The sequence below is a fragment of the Lactuca sativa genome, chromosome 9, assembly GCF_002870075.4.
Source record: "Lactuca sativa cultivar Salinas chromosome 9, Lsat_Salinas_v11, whole genome shotgun sequence".
NCBI classification, from domain to species: domain Eukaryota; kingdom Viridiplantae; phylum Streptophyta; class Magnoliopsida; order Asterales; family Asteraceae; genus Lactuca; species Lactuca sativa.
Genome location: NC_056631.2, coordinates 40449139 through 40469205, shown reverse-complemented (window position 1 = coordinate 40469205; position 20067 = coordinate 40449139). Strand labels below are relative to the sequence as shown.

Here is a 20067-nt window from a genome sequence, read left to right as displayed (position 1 = left end):
ATGTTGTATCTTATCCTATGAATTCGATCTTAAAGCCAAGTAAACTCAAAAATCACAACACCTGTGATTCTACTTGTTTGTAGACTTGTACAAAATCCATAATACGATAAATTATTTGATTGGAAATGTAAATATAGTCATGAAATGCACCTGCTCAATCAAGATTCTCCTAATAAATATTCAAGTGCATTACAAAGTTGTACATGTATAGATAATTTTCTTTCGTGGGTTATGTTTTGAAAAGAAGCAAGAATGAATCTCATAAAATCGTTATTCATTAACATGAGTAGGAGATGACGTGCGATTTTCTATAAATGAGTAAAGGGAAAATGACTCGGGAGGGTAACCAACTGTTAAGTTTGTTTTCATTTGATCATTTTTTTATCTAATATATCATAAAACTTGTTGTTATGTTCACCATAGCCTTTTGACCGGCTATCACATGTAAAATACAATAAAGTTTTCACTCAACATTTATACTATTTTGACAAATTTATACTATTTTGACAAAAGAAATGATGTGATCCTAGTGCGAAACATAATCATCAACTATTGAATTCTTGGTGACACCTTAATTATTCATAAACACTCCAACTAATTTCATTATGATGATGTGAATATTTAACTTATTCAATAGTCGAACCAAGAGTATTACATATACTAATTTATAAATCGCAAATTTATACTTAGTTGAAAACTAAAGTCAGGGCCACCGACTTTGGTTTTTAGAAGATGTATAATTAGATCGACCAAGAAAAAAAAAAGTAGGATGCATATTAACAATCAATCTGCAAATATGATACCATCTCTCTTAACATTTCCAATATATATATAACAATTTACCTCCTACAAACTATATCATATAATTATAATATACTTAATCACAGTTAAAAAAAATTAAATCAGTAAATCCCAATCACAACCACAATCACAAATCACCAGCCATTAACTTATGTTGCATTTGAATTGAGAAAAAAATCTTCATCAGCCATTGAACAGGTTTCAAAAGGTGTGCTCTCTTCTTCCTCCAAAACCATATTGCAGCATTATACTGTTGATTCCGAATCACTTTTGTAGCTGCCCGCCAATCAAACTTCTCCATTTCCATTCGGGCAGCCTGCCCGATATCTTCCCGTAACTTAGCATCATGCAAGAGTGGAATCACTTTGTTTAAACAATCTTCAAGATCTCCAGGGGTGTAAAGGTACCCGGTTTTGCCCTCCTGATCTTCAGGTATAATGTCAGGAATACCCCCAGCTCGGGCAGCTACCACGGGCAGCCCGGATGACATGGCTTCAAGGACAACAAACCCTAGGGTTTCTGATTCTGAAGGCATTATAAACACATCACCACTTGCATATGCTTGAGATAACTCTTCACCTTGTAACATCCCTGTGAATACTACTGGTAACCCTATGAATATCTTCTCCAATTCCTCCCTAGCATAACAAAAACAAATATTATTTTATTTGTATTTGTTTTTATAAAGTTACCAATTTTGATTTCTTGATTTTGGAAGTTGGTAAAAAAGTGAATTATATAAATTTGTTTAGTTCATCTTTACCTAAATGGACCATCTCCAATGAAAGCTATCCTTGCTTCCGGGATCTTTTCCATGACACTATGAACAATTAAAAAAGAATTTATCTATTTTCGTGAAAATATATCAGTAATAATAATAATAATAATAATAAAGAATTAAAAAAGATACCTTTTAAGGAAATCTAAGCTCTTCTCGACACCAAGGCGTCCAACATGTACTATTAATGGCCGATGAGGTTCGCCATTTCTTTTTGACAAAATAAAAAATTGCATCAAAATAATGTATATTTTATAAAGATTTTTAAAGTTGAGTGACTAAATTGGAAATTAAGTGAGAGAATTAATGTTGATATTTGTTACAATTTGCAAAAGGTTATAATCATACGTGAGTCTAACTCGCATTTCATGGCAACGAAACTTAGGATGGAAGCTTTCTGAGTCAACGCCCTTATTCCACAGACGGATTTTATTAGCTGAAAAAGTAAAACAAACCCATTATAACACATTTGTTTAATAATTTAAATTCAAAATATTATATGAATTCAAATTCAAGAATCAAGATCTTTAGGGTTTATTTAGCCAAGGCTTACCGGCTGTTACTCTTGCTTGTCGAAGATCCTTTGCTATAGCAGCCGATGGCACTAACGTGAGATCCGCCGCCCTATGAAGAAACTCTGATAGGAGAAGGGTAAATCCGTCATTTCACAAGCCAAAACATTATAAAGACTCCAAAACATAAAGACCACATGACAAATCACAAAACAAACGGTCTCATACTGCATTTGGCATGCATTGGACTGGGACTAAGACAAATGTCTGCATTTGACATGCATTGGATTGAGACTGAGACAGATGTCAATCAGACAAAAAATGCAATTTTTAAGACTCGTTCTTGATCTCTCGTTTGTGCAAAAGACATAAATGCCCTCGTCATCGAAAATATGTAGCAAAAAGGAAGCACCATTACATACTTATAATCAACCACATTGGTTTGACAAGCCAGCTAAAAGTGTATCTTGGTATGTAACTGCATTATCAAAAGAGATTACTAAACATATGGAATGAAAGGTGTATTGAATCTTTGAGGAATGGATGTAGTTTTGCTTACACGGGTACATGTGTATGATAAGACATCACAATAGGAACACACAACATTTTGGCAATAATAAGTGCACCAAAAACCTATAATTCACAACAAAAATGTTATCAATGTAACAATTAACAAATGCTATAGGTTTCAAGAATTTGGAGATACAAGAGTGTGATATTACCATAATACCCGGGGAGGATGCATGGATGATATCCGGTTTAAATTGTTTAACCTCATTGATTATTCTTGGGCTCAATGCAAGAGAAAGTGGCACATTTTGATACCATGGGCAAGGGAAGCTAAATGAGAAAGAATCAAGATATAGTTAATGGGCGTTTCTATTTGTATTTGACTTAATACAGAAAGAATGTCTTAATATAGAAAGTCATAGAAATGAAGCTTTCTCAAATAGGTTTAAACATTATTTATTCGAATAGTACTTTATCCCAATAGCATGTAATGAAAATAAGAAAGAAACGGGGTCATTGAACATTGCAAAAGTTTTCATTTATCGATTCTTGAAGGGCATTTTAGACATCTTTTTAATGGTAAATAAAGTATTAAATGTGTTCTTAAGTGATAAAGTTCCTACCTTTAGCCTAAATTAACCATGAATTCTAACAAATAAAAAAATAAAATAAAATAAAAAATTGAAGGGAGTCAACCTTTTAGAGCCAACCAATTTGGCTCCATAGAACTCTTGAGGCACCCCTTCATGAGTAGTTACAACCATCACCTATACAAGTGAATTATATAAGTTTACTAATTGATTCAAAGCATATATATACTTTTGAAAGATGGTCGATATTTTTCTTTACTTATAGAATACATATTAATTACATCATGTTACTCAAATATTCAACTAAGGTTGCATTTGTCACACTGAAAAATTGTAATTTTCGTGTAACAAACTGGGCCTAACTGAATACCTAACAAAAAAGTTGCACAGGATTTTCGTGAAAAAGAAAGAAATTGACCTCAATCAAATAAAGTTTTAAAGTTACACTCAACTCCATAGAAAGCAAGGATTTTGATATTTTGATGATTTGTATTCTTAGCATTGAAATGTAACAAACAACATAATTTCATGATCTACATCTTACCTCATCCCCCATTTCACGGAGATATCTAATAAAGTTTTGGAATCGATTCTTGTACCCTGAAACATACCTGCAATCCAAAGAGATTAAATAGCTTGACAATATATCCATTAAGAGATGAAATACAGAATGAATTTGATATATAGGAAAAATCAAAACAATAAGAGAAATTGGCATCTACAAATATGATCGGGTTATCCACATTTACAGTTTCACCATTTTATCAAGTAACAATCAAAGCAGAGTACATTAATCAAAATTAATCAGTTCAAGAAACCAAAAACCCAAATTGGAAATATCAATATTTGTAAAATTTTAGAGAGACTCACGCAAACGGAGAGGGCTCAACAAAGAGAGCAATACGCCTAGGTTTAGAACTAATCTCCGATTCAACCTGAGAAGGAGGACCCTCTTCATCATCTTTTCTCAACTCTTCAATTGTACCTTTATTAGCTGAAGAAACTATAATCGGTGTTCTTGTTTGTCGTTTATAATGAAAAGACCGATTCTTGAAGGGGCTAAAGCAGATGGGTTTCGTTTCAAAGGTATTGAAACATGAAATTCTTGAAGTAGTAACAATGGAAGAACAAGATGAGGAAGAAGATGCAGAGGAGGATGGAAGAGAAAGAGAAGGGTGTAACGAGAGCGAATATGTTGGCATGATGGTGGCGAGTAGTAACTAGTGAGTAGACAAATTGGGGGTTTTATTTGGGCGAATTGGAAAGGAATCAAAGAGAATTTATCTGGAATGGATGAAGGGATATTCCTATCGGTAGTGATGGAGAGATTGGGCGAATAATAAGTTGGAAGGTTTAGAAACAGCATATGCTGTTGCAGCTGCTATTGCTAAGGGCTATGGCCCCATATGAAGATGGAGCTATGTATGAACTATCAATCAATCCCATACACGACGGGTTGCCATTGCGATCGATGATGACACATGTGTGTATGTGTGTGTTTTCTTATCGTGTGCAATCCGAACCAAGCCAAGCGGAACAAACGGAAAGGGGCGGAGAGATAGAAGAGTTGACGATATCGGGCTTCACTCATTTTGAAACAAAATATTCTTTTTACAAATTAAAAACAATTATTTCTTTATTTTGTGCATTTGGCTCTATTAGCAATAATAGGTAAAAAAATCAAAAAACCCACTTAACACATAGATGCCACATCAACTGTTCTCATTCTTCTTACATCCATTCATCCCAACCATCAACACATACGAATCCATCTCTCTCATCTGATACAATATGGTATAAAATATAAATATAGAAGCACAAGGTAGAAGTTGAGAGAAGAGAAAATGAAACACCTCTCTTTTGATTTAATTGATTTAAATCATTTCAAATGTTTTTAATTAGATTCAAAACATAATTTGTAGAATTATGATCCTTGTAGTTGCGTTTTATTTACTTTTTCATAATTTATTTAGCATATTTTCATTCATTTTTAGTTAAACCATCATACATAATTTATTGTATATCCTTTTATAGCCATATCGGGTGCTTTCAAGTATCTATGTTTAAATTGTAGATTTTTAGAAGACTCAAATAGAGTGGATGTCAATTGAGAGAGATGTGACATTCTTACGGGCTTAGAACAATTTATTTCAGCTTGGAGAAGTTGATGGAGATAATGGTGGGTATCTACAATTGGAGAAGTTGATGGAGATAATGGTGGGTATCTACAAGACTTGATGATTAATTGGGCTAAGGGATGTGATGATGGACTCTTTATGATGTTTAGGTTTACTTTTGAAGTGTTTTGGACTATATTTTTGGGATAAATTTCTGATCTTAATGATATATGGATGTGAGGACAAGGAATCAAGAAAGATCAAGATGAAATGGACCTCCGCATGCAAGTTAATGGATGGAAAAAATAAAACTTCACACGGTTACATGAGTTTTATGCCTTTATCCCACACGATCTATGTGGCTTAAAAAATGTATTTTTATCTTTTTTTTCTAGGAACAATAAGGGGTATGGTTGGTGTTATTTCTAAAGGATCTCAAACAAACCAGTAGGGGGATTGTTGATGACGGTTTTCTTAGACTTCTTAGAGCTTTGGGAGTCTCTTTATATATATATATATATATATATATATATATATATATATATATATATATATATATATATATATATATATATATATATATATATATATATATATATATATATATATATATATATATATTAAGTATTTATGTTTTGTACACTAATTCCTTTTTTTCTTTCTAAATCATGAGTGGCTAAGTTCTCCTTTAATAAAAATTGGATGTAATCCATAAACATTAGCTTGAATTTGAATATTTTATGAAATAGTGTTCTAGATCCATGAATGTAATTTCTTCTTAAAGTTCTATGTCTCTCTTATGTTTTTATTCAAGCATTCAAATATTTATATGATAATTAATTAGTTAGTTGTTTTTTATAAGCAACAGATCTTCAAAACAATTTGTAGGAAATGGTTTTTGCAGATGTTTTCATTTCATGTTAACACCATGAAGTTATGTTAATTATGTAAATGGTATTGTAAGTTTTTGACTTTTTTTGGATTTGATGATTCTTATATATTAAATCTACTCAATTCTTATGAACCAAATGCTCATATTATTCAAGACCTTGATAAAAAAAAATGTATGTTCAGAGCTTCTCTAGCCACCATATCAATTCAAAAGAATCTAGAGGATTCAAGTTTTAGTTTCTATAACAAAATTATATTAAGTCACAAGTATTACACCATAAATCATAACGATAAATTAGCTAATTTTTTATTTTTTATGTGATGAAATTTCAATGTTGATTACCCCATATTTATTGATTCATATCATTCATTACTTACCATGTTGCATCTTTTACTTGTTTTTTGTAAACTTAAATTTTTACAAAAACAAACCAAAATCCCCCTCTTTTAATTAATAATCATTACAAAATCTATAACGCCCGCAAATTCGGGTTAGATGTTTAAGGTATAATAATAACTATACATTTTATCGAACAATTAAAACTTTTGAATATAGTAATTGTTCTTCATACGCGTTACGAGCTAATAAATATCTATCGTATACATGTCATTTAAACAAATATTAAGATTATATAATATTTGTAGAAAACCATATTATAAAATTTATCGTTAAACAATAAAATAAAGTGTAAAAATAAAAGATTATTCAGGATAAATAATCAGAAAGACGTAGAGGCCGTAACCAAGAGCATGTGGATATAAATAACGCCCAAATCTGACTTCATATGAGTAAATTATGATTTATCTAAATTTTGTGTTCAACCCGATACGAAAATGTGCATCATATAAAGTGAACCAGAGATAGGTTTCTTTTTAGCCAAAGTAAAGTAAAGGAAAGTCGAAGTCCTCATGAATACTAGGTTGTTCATAAAAAGAACGCCTAAATCTGACTTCGTATGACAAAGTTCTGATTTTTCATAACGGCATAATATAGTAGTATGTGTCACAAAGTATGAAATAAAGATCGGTCACTCGTTAGACAAAACTATCTAAACAAAATTTGATATCTATGAAATTACGAATCCGTTGAGAAAACATCGAGAACGGAGCTCATATTCGAAAGATATGAGCGAAACTTGGTCCATACTCTTTAGGTGCGGCGAAATATGTACAAATTTGTAAATTTGAAATAGAATGTGAATTAGTTGACCAAGTCTAAAGGAAAGTTGTATTACTCGTCGATACAAATTCAAGGATATAAAGAACGTCAAAATACAGAGCTTGTATGCAGAAGATACGAGCGTAACTTGGGCGCTACTCCCAGGACGTGGTACGCCCTATGTCTAGAAGTCTATAAATAGTGAGCCAAGCCTCCCTCATTCCTTACTCATTCATGTTTCAGGTTTCTCTCTCTAAAAATTTGGCCTTTTGAGCCCCAAAGTATTCGTGACGAAGTGTTACAACGATGGAAAGAAAGAAGTGTTTGGTATCGTAGGTATGTCCGCGACTTTCCAAGTTTTTCACTAAACAACATGTAAGTTGAGTTATGCTTATCATAGTTTAAGTATAACTTATATTTATGTTCGCAATTGTTATTATAAACTTATACATAAGATTTATCAGTTATACTAATCGATTTACTTACATGAGTGATATCTAGGCTAGATATGTGAGGTGTTTAAAGTGGATTTTATAAACAGTGTATCTCTATATACGAAACGGATCCTACATCTGATACGATCCTATATGGTTGTTCCTTATCAACTATACATCAACATTCCTTTGGGATTATTGATATATATGATAAAAACACTATAACAGTTGAACTTTACAAATACAAATGAACACTATAGCTTAGTAATATTCGTATTTATGTCGTTTTAACGGGAAATCCGAAGTGTAAGTTAGAGAGTTGACTTTCCTGCTAGTCTTCCATCTAAATCAATAGAGTGCATAGTTACTTTCATGAACATGATTTTAGTACAAGTGTGTAACAGCCCAAAAACCAGGTAAATTTTTTCACTTTTGAAAATAGACATCCAAATATAATTAGTCATCCAAAAATCCATTACTTTATATTTTATCAAATATCAGAGTAAAAAATAGCTAAATGCGGAAAGTGCTGGAGAGTGAATGTTGCGCCATCATGTCGGACCCTTCCCTTTAGATCCAGAAGTACCTATTATGTCACAAAAAATCTCACATTCCATCACTATTATGTCACTGATCTGTTGCTAATACAATTGTATATAAACAAATTCGGGCTTTCTAGACGACACCGATCTTGTGTGGTTGCTCTCTCTGCACATATCCCTAACAGTTTGTATAATGCTTGGTATGCGACAATGTTTCTGCTTTCGGGTCGGTAAAGTTTGTGGAAGGTGTTTCCTAGCAAGATAACATTTTTTAAACCCTCTGGTCATTCGGTTCAAGCCAAAAGTGACTTTGGTATGGAGAACTAATGTTCTTATTTAAATGTGGAGACATTATATATATATATATATATATATATATATATATATATATATATATATATCATAAGGAGTTCTTTGCTTAGAGAGTTTCGGTCATATAATGTGGCATCCCCTAATTTCTCGGCCAGAAAAGACCGATTTAATTTATGCTTTTTTTTAAAATAAAAGTAGAGAAATCTTTTTAAAAGATGTTGCAGAATTGGTCCCCAAACAAAATATGATAAAAGTTTATCAAAACCCATCATCAAGAAGGTATATGTTTTCCATATATATATATATATATATATATATATATATATATATATATATATATATATATATATATATATATATATATATATATATATATATATATTAAAACCTCGGGATGTCATGTTCCGATACAGATCAAAAGCATAAACAAGACATTATAAGCCTTTCAACAGTTATTTACAACTACTGGCCTATAATCCAAAAATCTCTCGTTGTCCTCCGACTATGCTCGGGGTCCACTACCTGTAACATAAAAAGCTAAGTGGGTCAGGCTTGGGAGCCTGGTGAGCATATAGGGTTTTCAACCCACAATAATAATAAACTTACTAAGTTCATCAATCAAAAATAACTCTGATTACCCATTCCCGTTATCCTCACTTTATGTCCCTAAACACTTATCACAAGGGACTTAGCCTAAAGAATATCATCGGGATGGACACTATTGCTAAGGGGTTTCCTCAGCCATACATGTCCTAAAGGCAACCATGAGGGGGATGGAGTACAGTGAATGAACACTCTTAGTTCATTAACACCTACAGGTTGCGGACCTGCTAATGTTTCCCACTGGACTGTCTAGAAAGTCCGTGGTCGTCATCCAAACTCCGCTAGATGACTGGATCTCAAAACACATCGATGCCTCTCATCAATTTTATTTTATCACACATCACAATCTACCCATGTTCTACCCAACATATTTGTAGATAAAAATACTTATACAGTTTAAAACTTGTATAAAACATCAACACAACAATTACCTAAAATAAATAATTAATATATTTACACATAGCACGTATTATAAGGTAAATACTTCATATCTATGTGTAAAATGAAAGTGACTATACACTCACTTGATTTGATGATAATCGGGCAGCAATTCGTTTCCTAAAACGATCGTTTCTAATAATACCGGGAGTTTTATTGAGAAACCGAGCTTTGTAAAAGTCGGGCTTCGAAACCGAAAAGATAAATTTTCCGGGCTTCTCGGGCACTTCGTGGGGTATTCCGGGCTTTACAATCGATATCGGGGCTTTGCGGGATGTTAAGATGAAGAAAATATGGGTTTAGGGGTTAAAAGTGGCAATTTCTTAAAAATAACCGAGAAGGCTCGCAGCCTTCTATTTATAGGGGGAAGCTTCTGATCGGACAGTCAGGAGTCTTCTGATCCGACGGCTGAGAAGGCTCGCAGGCGAAGGCTCGCTTGGCTCGCACCTGCGAGGGCTCGCTGGCGGCTTCTAAGTGGACTGCGGCTTACTGGTGCACCTGCGAGGCTCGGACACACGCGGCAGCAGGGCGAAGCTTCGGCTGGGGAGCTGGCTGCTTCGGATTGGGCCTCCTCCTCGGTCGAATCAGAAGAGGACACGTGGCTTCGCATGACTCAGCAGCTTCGGTGACTCAGCAGCCTGATGACTCAGCAGCCTGGTGACTCAGTAGGACACGTGTCACATTCTAAGCGAGGGTGACGTGGCAAAGTGTGACTATGCGAAATTTCTCGGTTTTCGCGCCAAAACTTCTAAAATCCATAACTTTCGCATACGAGCTCCGTTTTTGACGTTCTTTATATGCATGCGTAGCTAAAATTACGATCTACAACTTCCGTTTAGACTTCGTCGGCTATATTTGACTTTAAATTTTATATTATTATTTTTAACAGATCGGGACAGGAAATCCGTTAAAAATTCATAACTTCTTCATCCGACGTCCGTTTTTGTCAGACTTTTTACCGTTGTGCTCCTAATGACGAGACCTGCAATTCTCATTTAGGTTGTGTCGGCTAAAAATCGCTCGATCTAAAATTCGAGTTTTTAGTTGTCTACTGCTACGCTGAAACTTTGAAAAATCATAACTTCCTCATACGAAGTCAGATTTGGGCGTTCTTTTTATCGAACTTCTCGGTTTAATGAATACTACGACTTTCGTTTAGATTATTAAGGCTAAAAAGTAGTTTATCGAAAACTCACTTTTTACGACATTCAGCACCGTGCCGGTTTTGTCGCGAAACTTCGACATGTCATAAATTCTTCGTTATAACTCGGATTTTGGTATTCTTTATATCCCCGAAATCCTTGTTTCGACCACTACAACTTTATGTAAAGATATCGGGCTTATCTCACACTTTAATTTTGACGCTTATTTTTATTCTTAATTAATTAAGCGTAATAATTAAGCATAAAACACATAATTCACATAATATTCACATAATATTCACATAATTCCTTTTCATTTCTTCAAATCGAGTTACAAAGGTTAACCTAGACTATCAACTCAATATAAATGCCTAGGCTAGAAACACGAGTGTTACAATTCTCTCCCCCTTAGGATGATTCCGTCCTCGGAATCACATATCACCAAACAACTGCGGGTAGCGACTCATCATGTCACTCTCCGTTTCCCAAGTGAGATTTGGTCCATTCGTATGTTTCCAACGCACAAGCACTAAATCGACCATCTTGTGTCGTAACTTCATAGTCTTACGGTCAACGATTGCCTCAGGTTCCTCGATCAACCTCTTGTTTTCATCCAACCTTAACTCAGAAATCGGAATTATGTTGGGCACATCTCCTGTGAAATTTCTCAAATAACACACATGAAAGGTGTTATGAATACCCTCTAGTTCTTTCGGTAACTCTAGCTTGTAAGCTTGATTCCTGATTCTCTGAAGAACTTTAAATGGTCCAATAAACCTTGGACTCAACTTCCCTCTCTTACCAAATCTTATAAGTCCCTTCCACGACGAGACTTTAAGTAAAACTGAATCTACAACATCGAAGGATATCGGTTGTCTTTTCTTGTCAGCATAACTCTTTTGTCGATCTTGAGCAGCTAACATCCTTTCCCTTATCACTTTCAACTTTTCAGCAGTCTCATGGACTATTTCAGGTCCCATAAACTGCTTTTCCCCAGCTTCCAGCCAACATGATGGCATTCGACACTTCTCCCCATACAAAGCATGATAAGGTGCCATCTTAATGCTTGAGTGGAAACTATTATTATAGGAGAATTCTACTAAAGGTAAGTGTTCATCCCATATACCTTGGAATTCTAGGGTACATGCTCTCAGCATATCCTCCAATGTTTGAATCGTTCGCTCGCTCTAACCATCGGTTTGCGGATGGTAAGCTGTACTCAAACACAACTTGGTACCCAATTCCTCTTGTAGACTCCTCCAAAACCTTGAGGTAAAACGGCTATCACGATCGGACACAATCGTTAACGGAACACCGTGAAGCCTCAAAATTTCCTTCACGTAAGAATTCGCAAGTTTATCCATAGACCATTTCTCTTTGGCCGCTATGAAATGCACACTCTTAGTGAAGCGATCAACGACCACCCAAATCATGTCGTGACCGTTCCTTGTTTTGGGCAGTTTAGTCACAAAATCCATGGTGATGTCTTCCCATTTACCCATGGGTACGGGTAAAGGTTCTAAACTCCCATACGGTTTCTGATGTTGTGCCTTAACCCTAGCACAAGTTACACACTCGGCCACATACTTAGCAACATCGAGCTTCATCGTCGGCCACCAATAATAGGGTTTTAGGCCCCTATAAATTTTTGTACTGCCGGGATGAATTGAGTACATGGTCTTGTGAGCTTCTTCCATCAGAAGATCTCTTATTCCGCCTATCTTAGGTACCCAAATTCTATCTTGAAATACCTTCAACCCTTGGTTGTTTGTGCCGAACACTAACGTTTTGCCCAAACGTTCTTCCTTTCGGTCATTTTTCTCTAAAGATTCCTCTTGAGCTTTCTTTATACTTTCCACAATTGTCGAGACAACTTCAATTCTCAACGCTCTTGGCCTTTTCTTTTCAAGGTTTACCTTCCGACTGAGAGCATCAGCAACCACATTTGCTTTACCAGGGTGGTAAAGTATCTCACAGTCGTAGTCCTTGAGTAACTCTAGCCAGCGTCGTTGCCTCATGTTCAATTCCTTCTAATTAAAGAGATACTGGAGACTCTTATGATCAGTGAAAAGTTTACACTTTGTGCCATAAAGATAATGCCTCCATATCTTTAGGGCGAATACTACCGCTGCCAACTCCAGATCATGAGTAGGGTAGTTCTTTTCATGTTCCTTCAATTGCCTCAATGCATACACTATCACTTTATCCCTTTGGGTTAGAACACAACCTAACCCAACTCCAGATGCATCGCTATAAACTGCGAAGTCATCAACTCCTTCGGGCAACGAAAGAATCGGTGCTTCACACAGTCTCTTCTTCAACTTCTCAAAGGCTTCCTTATGCTTCTCATTCCAAGCATAAGTGGCTCCTTTGTGGGTCAAAGCTGTTAATGGAGTAGCAATCGAAGAAAAGCCTTGGATAAACCATCGGTAATATCCAGCTAATCCTAAAAAGCTTCGAATCTCCGTAGGACTTTTTGGTTGTTCCCACTTCATTACAGCTTCAATCTTTGCTGGGTCAACCATTATTCCTTCTTGGTTAACCACATGACCTAAAAATTAGACTTCTTGAATCCAAAATTCATACTTGGAGAACTTTCCATATAGCTTCTCCTTTTCAGGACTTCTAGCACTTCACGTAGATGCTTTTCATGCTCCTACTTGCTTTTCGAATAAATCAAGATATCGTCTATGAATACTATCACGGATTTATCTAAGAATGGTTTACAAACCCTATTCATCAAATCCATGAAAGCTGCTGGGGCATTGGTTAGTCCGAACGACATAACCAAAAATTCATAATGTCCATATCTCGTTCTAAAAGCAGTCTTTTCGATATCCTGCTCTCTCACCTTTAGTTGATGGTATCCCGACCTAAGATCGATCTTCGAGAAATAGCTCGAACCCTGCAACTGGTCGAACAAGTCATCAATCCTTGGCAACGGGTACTTGTTCTTTAGCGTCACTTTGTTCAGCTCTCTGTAATCGATGCACATTCTCATGCTTCCATCTTTCTTCTTTACAAATAACATAGGGGATCCTCAGGGCGATGAACTAGGTCGAATGAAACCTTTGTCCAATAACTCCTGAAGTTGTGTCATAAGTTCTTTCATTTCGGTTGGCGCTAATCGATAAGGTGCTTTCGCTATCGTCGTTGTTCCTGGTAACAAGTCGATACGAAATTCTACTTGTCGATCAGGGGGCAATCCGGGAAGATCTTCGGGAAAGACTTCTGGATAATCACACACCACCGGAATATTCTGCACCTCCTTCTTTTCCATCTTGGCATCGATCACGAACGCTAGATATGATGTACATCCCTTGGCCAAACACTTTCTGGCTTTCATTAGGGAAATGATTCTAGAGTTTACTCTGCGTTTGTCTCCATACACCATAAATGACTCTAGCCCTGGAGGGTTTACTTTAACTATCTTCTTTCTACATAGTATTTCTGCATCATTGGCGCTAAGCCAATCCATTCCTAAAACTATGTCGAATCCATTTAACTCGATAGGCAATAATTCCTCTTGGAACTTATTCCCATCCAAGTCAATAAGGATGTTTTTCATACGATGGCTAACAGGTACAAACTTGCCACTAGCAATCTCGACTAATAAGGCATTAACTAGCCTATCTACAGGCAAATCTAGCTTTCTACCAAATTCATGCGATATAAAGGAGTAATTGGCTCCATAATCAAACAAAATTTGGGCAGGCAATTCGTTTACGAGAAAGGTACCTGAAGCGACATCGACTTCTTCTTTTGCAGATTCAAGAGTCATCTGAAAGGCTCTCGCCTTCGGCTTTGGTGGTAGATTGGGCTTTGCGGCATCCTTCCTCTTTGGACAGTCTTTAAGAACATGCCCTACTTCATGGCACTCAAAACATACCCTCTTGTTGGACGGACACACGTTGGCATAATGCCCAGTCTTTCCACATTTGAAGCAAGTCACCTCCTCACTACATCTCCCAGAGTGCTTTCTCTTGCACTTCTCACACCATTTCACTTCACCTCCTCCTCCTCCAAACTTCTTGGACTTAGAAAATTTGCTTTTCTTGTTGGAACCCGAAGTTCCTTCAAATTTTCTCTTTCCACAAACTTCTGCCCTCTCCAAACCCTTCTCTTTGATCTGAACCTCGACATTCTTAGCAGCCCAGATGGCGGCTTTCAAAGTGGTTTCTTGCTTAACCATCGCACCAAAGTCCGCTGGTAACCCGAGGGCAAACTTGTTGACCTTAGAGAGTTCAGTTGGAACTAGATGAGGAACTAGCTTCATCTTTTCCATAAAACTAGCAGCGTATTCAGTAACGCTCATCTTTCCTTTCTTTAAATTCTGAAACTCATTGTTGATTTCCAGAAGATCCTGCGCAGAGCAGTACTGCAATGTCAGTTGTACCACAAATTCTTCCCAAGACATCTTACTAGCTTCACCCTTGGGCATCGAATCAGCTAGTAACTTCCACCAGCTCAACACACCAGACTTTAACAGAGGAATCGCAAGTGCGGTCTTTTGTTTGTTGTTGCACTCGCAACTTTCAAACATCGTCTCCATTTCGGAGATCCAATTCATGACTTCCATCGATGTCGGACTTCCAGATAGACACGACAGTTTAGATGCCATGAAATCTTTGTATTTGCATCTGCGTCCATCAACTCCTCCATCCTGGTTGTTTTGTCTAACTATCGGTGGGTTGGCTTGACCAAGAGTCCCACTGTAGTTCCCTCCTACTGATTGCCCTTCATTGAATACGGGCTGTTCAACAGACATCGTAGTCTCTTCCCTATGTAGTTGTAGTAATCGCCTTGTCTCCTCCATTTGGCGATCTAACATCATTTGCACCATTGCTTGTACCCCTGTCATCGTCATTGGCTCAGGTGCAGCTCCTACAACAGGTACTTGCTCAACTACCTGAGGTTGAGGCTGTTGATCCCTGTTTCCTTTTGCATTTGCAGCTCCACTACGAGGTATGGCCATTACAATCTATATAACGAATAAGGCGAATTTAGGTCTTTATCCTTGTTAGACATTTCAATTCCCTTATCACTCCGAAACGTTTACATGTTAGTTCTAATCTTGTAATCATACGCTTAGAATCCTACACACATAAGGTTTCCAGATCCGGTCGGTAACAGACCATAGATCCGAACAAATAATGGCACACATGGCAAACACATAGCATTTAGCACATAAGGGCATTTTAGGCATCTTCCCTAAAATAAACTAGTGCTCGTGTCTAAAATATGGTAGACACTCATCTCACAATCATCACTTAGCATTCTAAGTTCAAGTCTAGAAATTCTACAATTTCTTAGTTCACTTAAACTAATGCTCTGATACCAACTGTGACATCCCCTAATTTCTCGGCCAGAAAAGACCGATTTAATTTATGCTTTTTAAAATAAAATTAGAGAAATCTTTTTAAAAGATGTTGCGGAATTGGTCCCCAAACAAAATATGATAAAAGTTTATCAAAACCCTTCATTAAGAAGGTATATGTTTTCCATATATATATATCAAAACCTCGGGATGTCATGTTCCGATACAGATCAAAAGCATAAACAAGACATTATAAGCCTTTCAATAGTTATTTACAACTACTGGCCTATAATCCAAAAATCTCTCGTTGTCCTCCGACTATGCTCGGGGTCCACTACCTGTAACATAAAAAGCTGAGTGGGTCAGGCTTGGGAGCCTGGTGAGCATATAGGGTTTTCAACCCACAATAATAATAAACTTACTAAGTTCATCAATCAACAATAACCCTGATTACACGTTCCCGTTATCCTCACTTTATGTCCCTAAACACTTATCACAAGGGACTTAGCCTAAAGAATATCATCGGGATGGGCACTACTGCTAAGGGGGTTCCTCAGCCATACATGTCCTAAAGGCAAACATGAGGGGGATGGAGTACAGCGAATGAACACTCTTAGTTCATTAACACCTACAGGTTGCAGACCTGCTAATGTTTCCCACTGGACTGTCTAGAAAGTCCGTGGTCGTCATCCAAACTCCGCTAGATGACTGGATCTCAAAACACATTGAGGCCTCTCATCAATTTTATTTTATCACACATCACAATCTACCCATGTTCTACCCAACATATTTGTAGATAAAAATACTTATACAGTTTAAAACTTGTATAAAACATCAACACAACAATTACCTCAAATAAATAATTAATATATTTACACATAGCACGTATTATAAGGTAAATACTTCAAATCTATGTGTAAAATGAAAGTGACTATACACTCACTTGATTTGATGATAATCGGGCAATAATTCGTTTCCTAAAACGATCGTTTCTAATAAAACCGGGAGTTTTATTGTGAAACCGGGCTTTGTAAAAGTCAGGCTTCGAAACCGAAAAGATAAAATTTCCGAGCTTCTCGGGCACTTCATGGGGTATTCCGGGCTTTACAATCGATATCGGGGCTTTGCGGGATGTTAAGATGAAGAAAATATGGGTTTAGGGGTTAAAAGTGGCAATTTCTTAAAAATATCCGAGAAGGCTCGCAGCCTTCTATTTATAGGGGGAAGCTTCTGATCGGACGGTCAGGAGTCTTCTGATCCGACGGCTGAGAAGGCTCGCATGACTCGCACATGGCTCGCACATGGCTCGCACATGCGAGGGCTCACTGGCGGCTTCTAAGTGGACCGCGGCTTACTGGTGCACCTACGAGGCTCGGAGTCAGGCTATGCGAGGCTCGGACACACGTGACAGCAGGGCGAAGTTTCGGCTGGGGAGCTGGCTGCTTCGGATTGGGCCTCCTCCTCGGTCGAATCAGAAGAGGACGCGTGGCTTCGCATGACTCAGCAGCTTCGGTGACTCAGCAGCCTGTTGACTTAGCAGGACACGTGTCACATTCTAAGCGAGGTTGACGTGGCAAAGTGTGACTATGCGAAATTTCTTGGTTTTCGCGCCAAAACTTCTAAAATCCATAACTTTCGCATACGAGCTCTGTTTTTGACGTTCTTTATATGCACGCGTAGCTAAAATTACGATCTACAACTTCTGTTTAGACTTCGTTGGCTAATTTTTAATTTAAATTTTATATTTTTATTTTTAACAGACCGGGACAGGAAATCCGTTAAAAATTCATAACTTCTTCATCCGACGTCCGTTTTCGTCAGACTTTTTACCATTGTGCTCCTAATGATGAGACCTTCAATTCTCGTTTAGGTTGTGTTGGCTAAAAATTGCTCGATCTAAAATTCGAGTTTTTAGTTGTTTACTGCTACGCTGAAACTTCGAAAAATCATAACTTCCTCATACGAAGTCAGATTTGGGCGTTCTTTTTATCGAACTTCTTGGTTTAACGAATACTACGACTTTCGTTTAGATTACTAAGGCTAAAAAGTAGTTTATCAACAACTCACTTTTTACGACATTGAGCACCGTGCCGGTTTTGTCGCGAAACTTCGACAGGTCATAACTTCTTCGTTATAACTCGGATTTTGGTATTCTTTATATCCCCGAAATCCTTGTTTCGACCACTACAACTTTATGTAAAGATATCAGGCTTATCGCACACTTTAATTTTGACGCTTATTTTTATTCTTAATTAATTAAGCGTAATAATTAAGCATAAAACACATAATTCACATAATATTCACATAATTCCTTTTCATTTCTTCAAAATGAGTTACAAAGGTTAACCTAGACTATTAACTCAAGATAAATGCCTAGGCTAGAAACACGAGTGTTACAAGTGGCTACTATACGATGAGTACAAGAAGGCAAAGGAGGAGAAATATAGGCAAAAGAGAAGAGGTTTCTATCAAAAGGAGGAGCCGGTGCAAGAGAAGAAAATGGACTTTGAAGACATGCTCTCACGATTTGTAACTGCATCCGAGAAAAGACACAATGAAACCGATGCGGAGATACGAGAATAATAGGCAATAATGAAAGAGCAACAAGCGTTAATGAGAAATCAACAATCCTCTATCCTCAACATTGAAAAACAACTAGGGCAGCCTGCAAAGCAAGTCAATGAGCAGACACCAGGCGAACTTCTTAGCGACACCGAGAAAAATTCGAGAAGTGCACACATAATTATTGTGACGACTAGGAGCGAAAAAGTAGTCACTCCTCTGACCCCAATCCCGAATGAAGATTCTAAGGAGGTGCTAGAAAAAGAGAAAGAAAACCTGAATTTGCAAACAGTCGACCAAACTCCACGAGTTCCAGAGAAGAAATCGATGAGTTCTGCGACTGAAAAGAAAAATAAACCTCCAATTGAACCGTATCAACCTCCATTTCCATTTCCAAGCAGAGATAGACAAGATAAGCAGAATGAAGACTATCAAAAGTTCCTGGAGTACATCAAAGCCCTTTAAATTAACATTCCTTTCATCGAGGTGGTTGCACAAATGCCTAAGTATGGCAAGTTCTTGAAGGACCTTCTCACAAATAGGAAAAATATGGAGGGGGCATCTAAAGTGGTCCTTAATGAGCATTGTTCAGCCGCAATGTTGAACAAATTGCCAAAAAAGATGGGTGACCCAGGTAGTTTAACTTTTCCATGCCAATTCGGGAATTTAGCTACTAGTTATGCATTGGCTGATTCGGGGACAAGTGTGAACCTTATGCCATATTCATTTTTTAAGAAGTTGAACCTTCCGGAGCCGAGACCGATTCGAATGGAAATTCATCTAGTAAACAAGACGGTGACATTTCCAAGGGGGATATGTGAGGACCTATTGGTGAAAGTTGATAAGTTTGTATTTCCTACGGATTTCATAGTGCTAGATATAGAAGAAGACCATCAAGTGTCGATCATTCTTGGAAAACCTTTCTTAAACACCACAAGCGCCATAGTGGACATAAGAGAATCCAAACTTACCCTTCGGGTGGGAGAAGATTCAGTTACTTTTGGAGTTGATCGAGCCATGAAGCATTCTAAGTTTAGTGATGACACGACCTTCTCGGTGGACATTTTGGAAGAATTAATGGAAGAATGGAAAGAAGACAAGTCAAACGATCCACCGTTACCTTTAAAGATGACTTTGATGTTGAAAGAGACCTAAAAGAGATAGGAAGATTACTCGAAGAAAGTGAATACGAAGAATTAATAAGAAGTTCTGAAAATTCAACTCAGCGAGTTGAAGAGATAAACTCGATGAGTTTGGATGAAAAGTCATGATCAGACGGGAAAACTGGGCACAACTCGACGAATTTGGTTTCAGGACTCGACGTGTTCAGTGTTCAAAACTCAAATTTAGAGCTGGAAA

At 36.9% G+C, this 20067-nt stretch overlaps 2 protein-coding genes across 2 annotated transcripts; one reads left to right on the top strand and one right to left on the bottom strand.

Moving 5' to 3' along the window:
- Nucleotides 1-789: 789 nt before the first annotated feature.
- LOC111906767 (sulfoquinovosyl transferase SQD2) lies at nucleotides 790-4760 on the bottom strand. Its single transcript, XM_023902539.3, has 11 exons — nucleotides 4062-4760; nucleotides 3736-3802; nucleotides 3298-3368; nucleotides 2814-2931; nucleotides 2651-2724; nucleotides 2514-2569; nucleotides 2133-2216; nucleotides 1928-2015; nucleotides 1712-1789; nucleotides 1565-1621; nucleotides 790-1439 (listed from the first exon to the last, which is right to left on the bottom strand). The coding sequence occupies exons 1-11, from the start codon at nucleotides 4391-4393 to the stop codon at nucleotides 929-931; spliced, it is 1536 nt and encodes a 511-aa protein (XP_023758307.1). The 5' UTR covers nucleotides 4394-4760; the 3' UTR covers nucleotides 790-928.
- Nucleotides 4761-19257: 14497 nt separating this feature from the next.
- Nucleotides 19258-19863, top strand: LOC111906743 (uncharacterized). The gene has a single exon (XM_023902514.1). It carries the CDS (start codon nucleotides 19258-19260, stop codon nucleotides 19861-19863), a length of 606 nt encoding a protein of 201 aa, XP_023758282.1.
- Nucleotides 19864-20067: the final 204 nt, after the last annotated feature.

What these genes read in the sequence shown, in the direction of transcription:
- LOC111906767 (XM_023902539.3), bottom strand. Translation starts at nt 4,393, where the DNA reads ATGCCAACATATTCGCTCTCGTTACACCCTTCTCTTTCTCTTCCATCC. An exon ending in GAAATGCGAGTTAGACTCAC is followed by an intron (nt 1,790 to 1,927) that starts GTATGATTATAA and finishes TTTGTCAAAAAG; the next exon opens with AAATGGCGAACCTCATCGGC. An exon ending in AGCTTAGATTTCCTTAAAAG is followed by an intron (nt 1,622 to 1,711) that starts GTATCTTTTTTA and finishes AATTGTTCATAG; the next exon opens with TGTCATGGAAAAGATCCCGG.
- LOC111906743 (XM_023902514.1), top strand. Translation starts at nt 19,258, where the DNA reads ATGGAGGGGGCATCTAAAGTGGTCCTTAATGAGCATTGTTCAGCCGCA.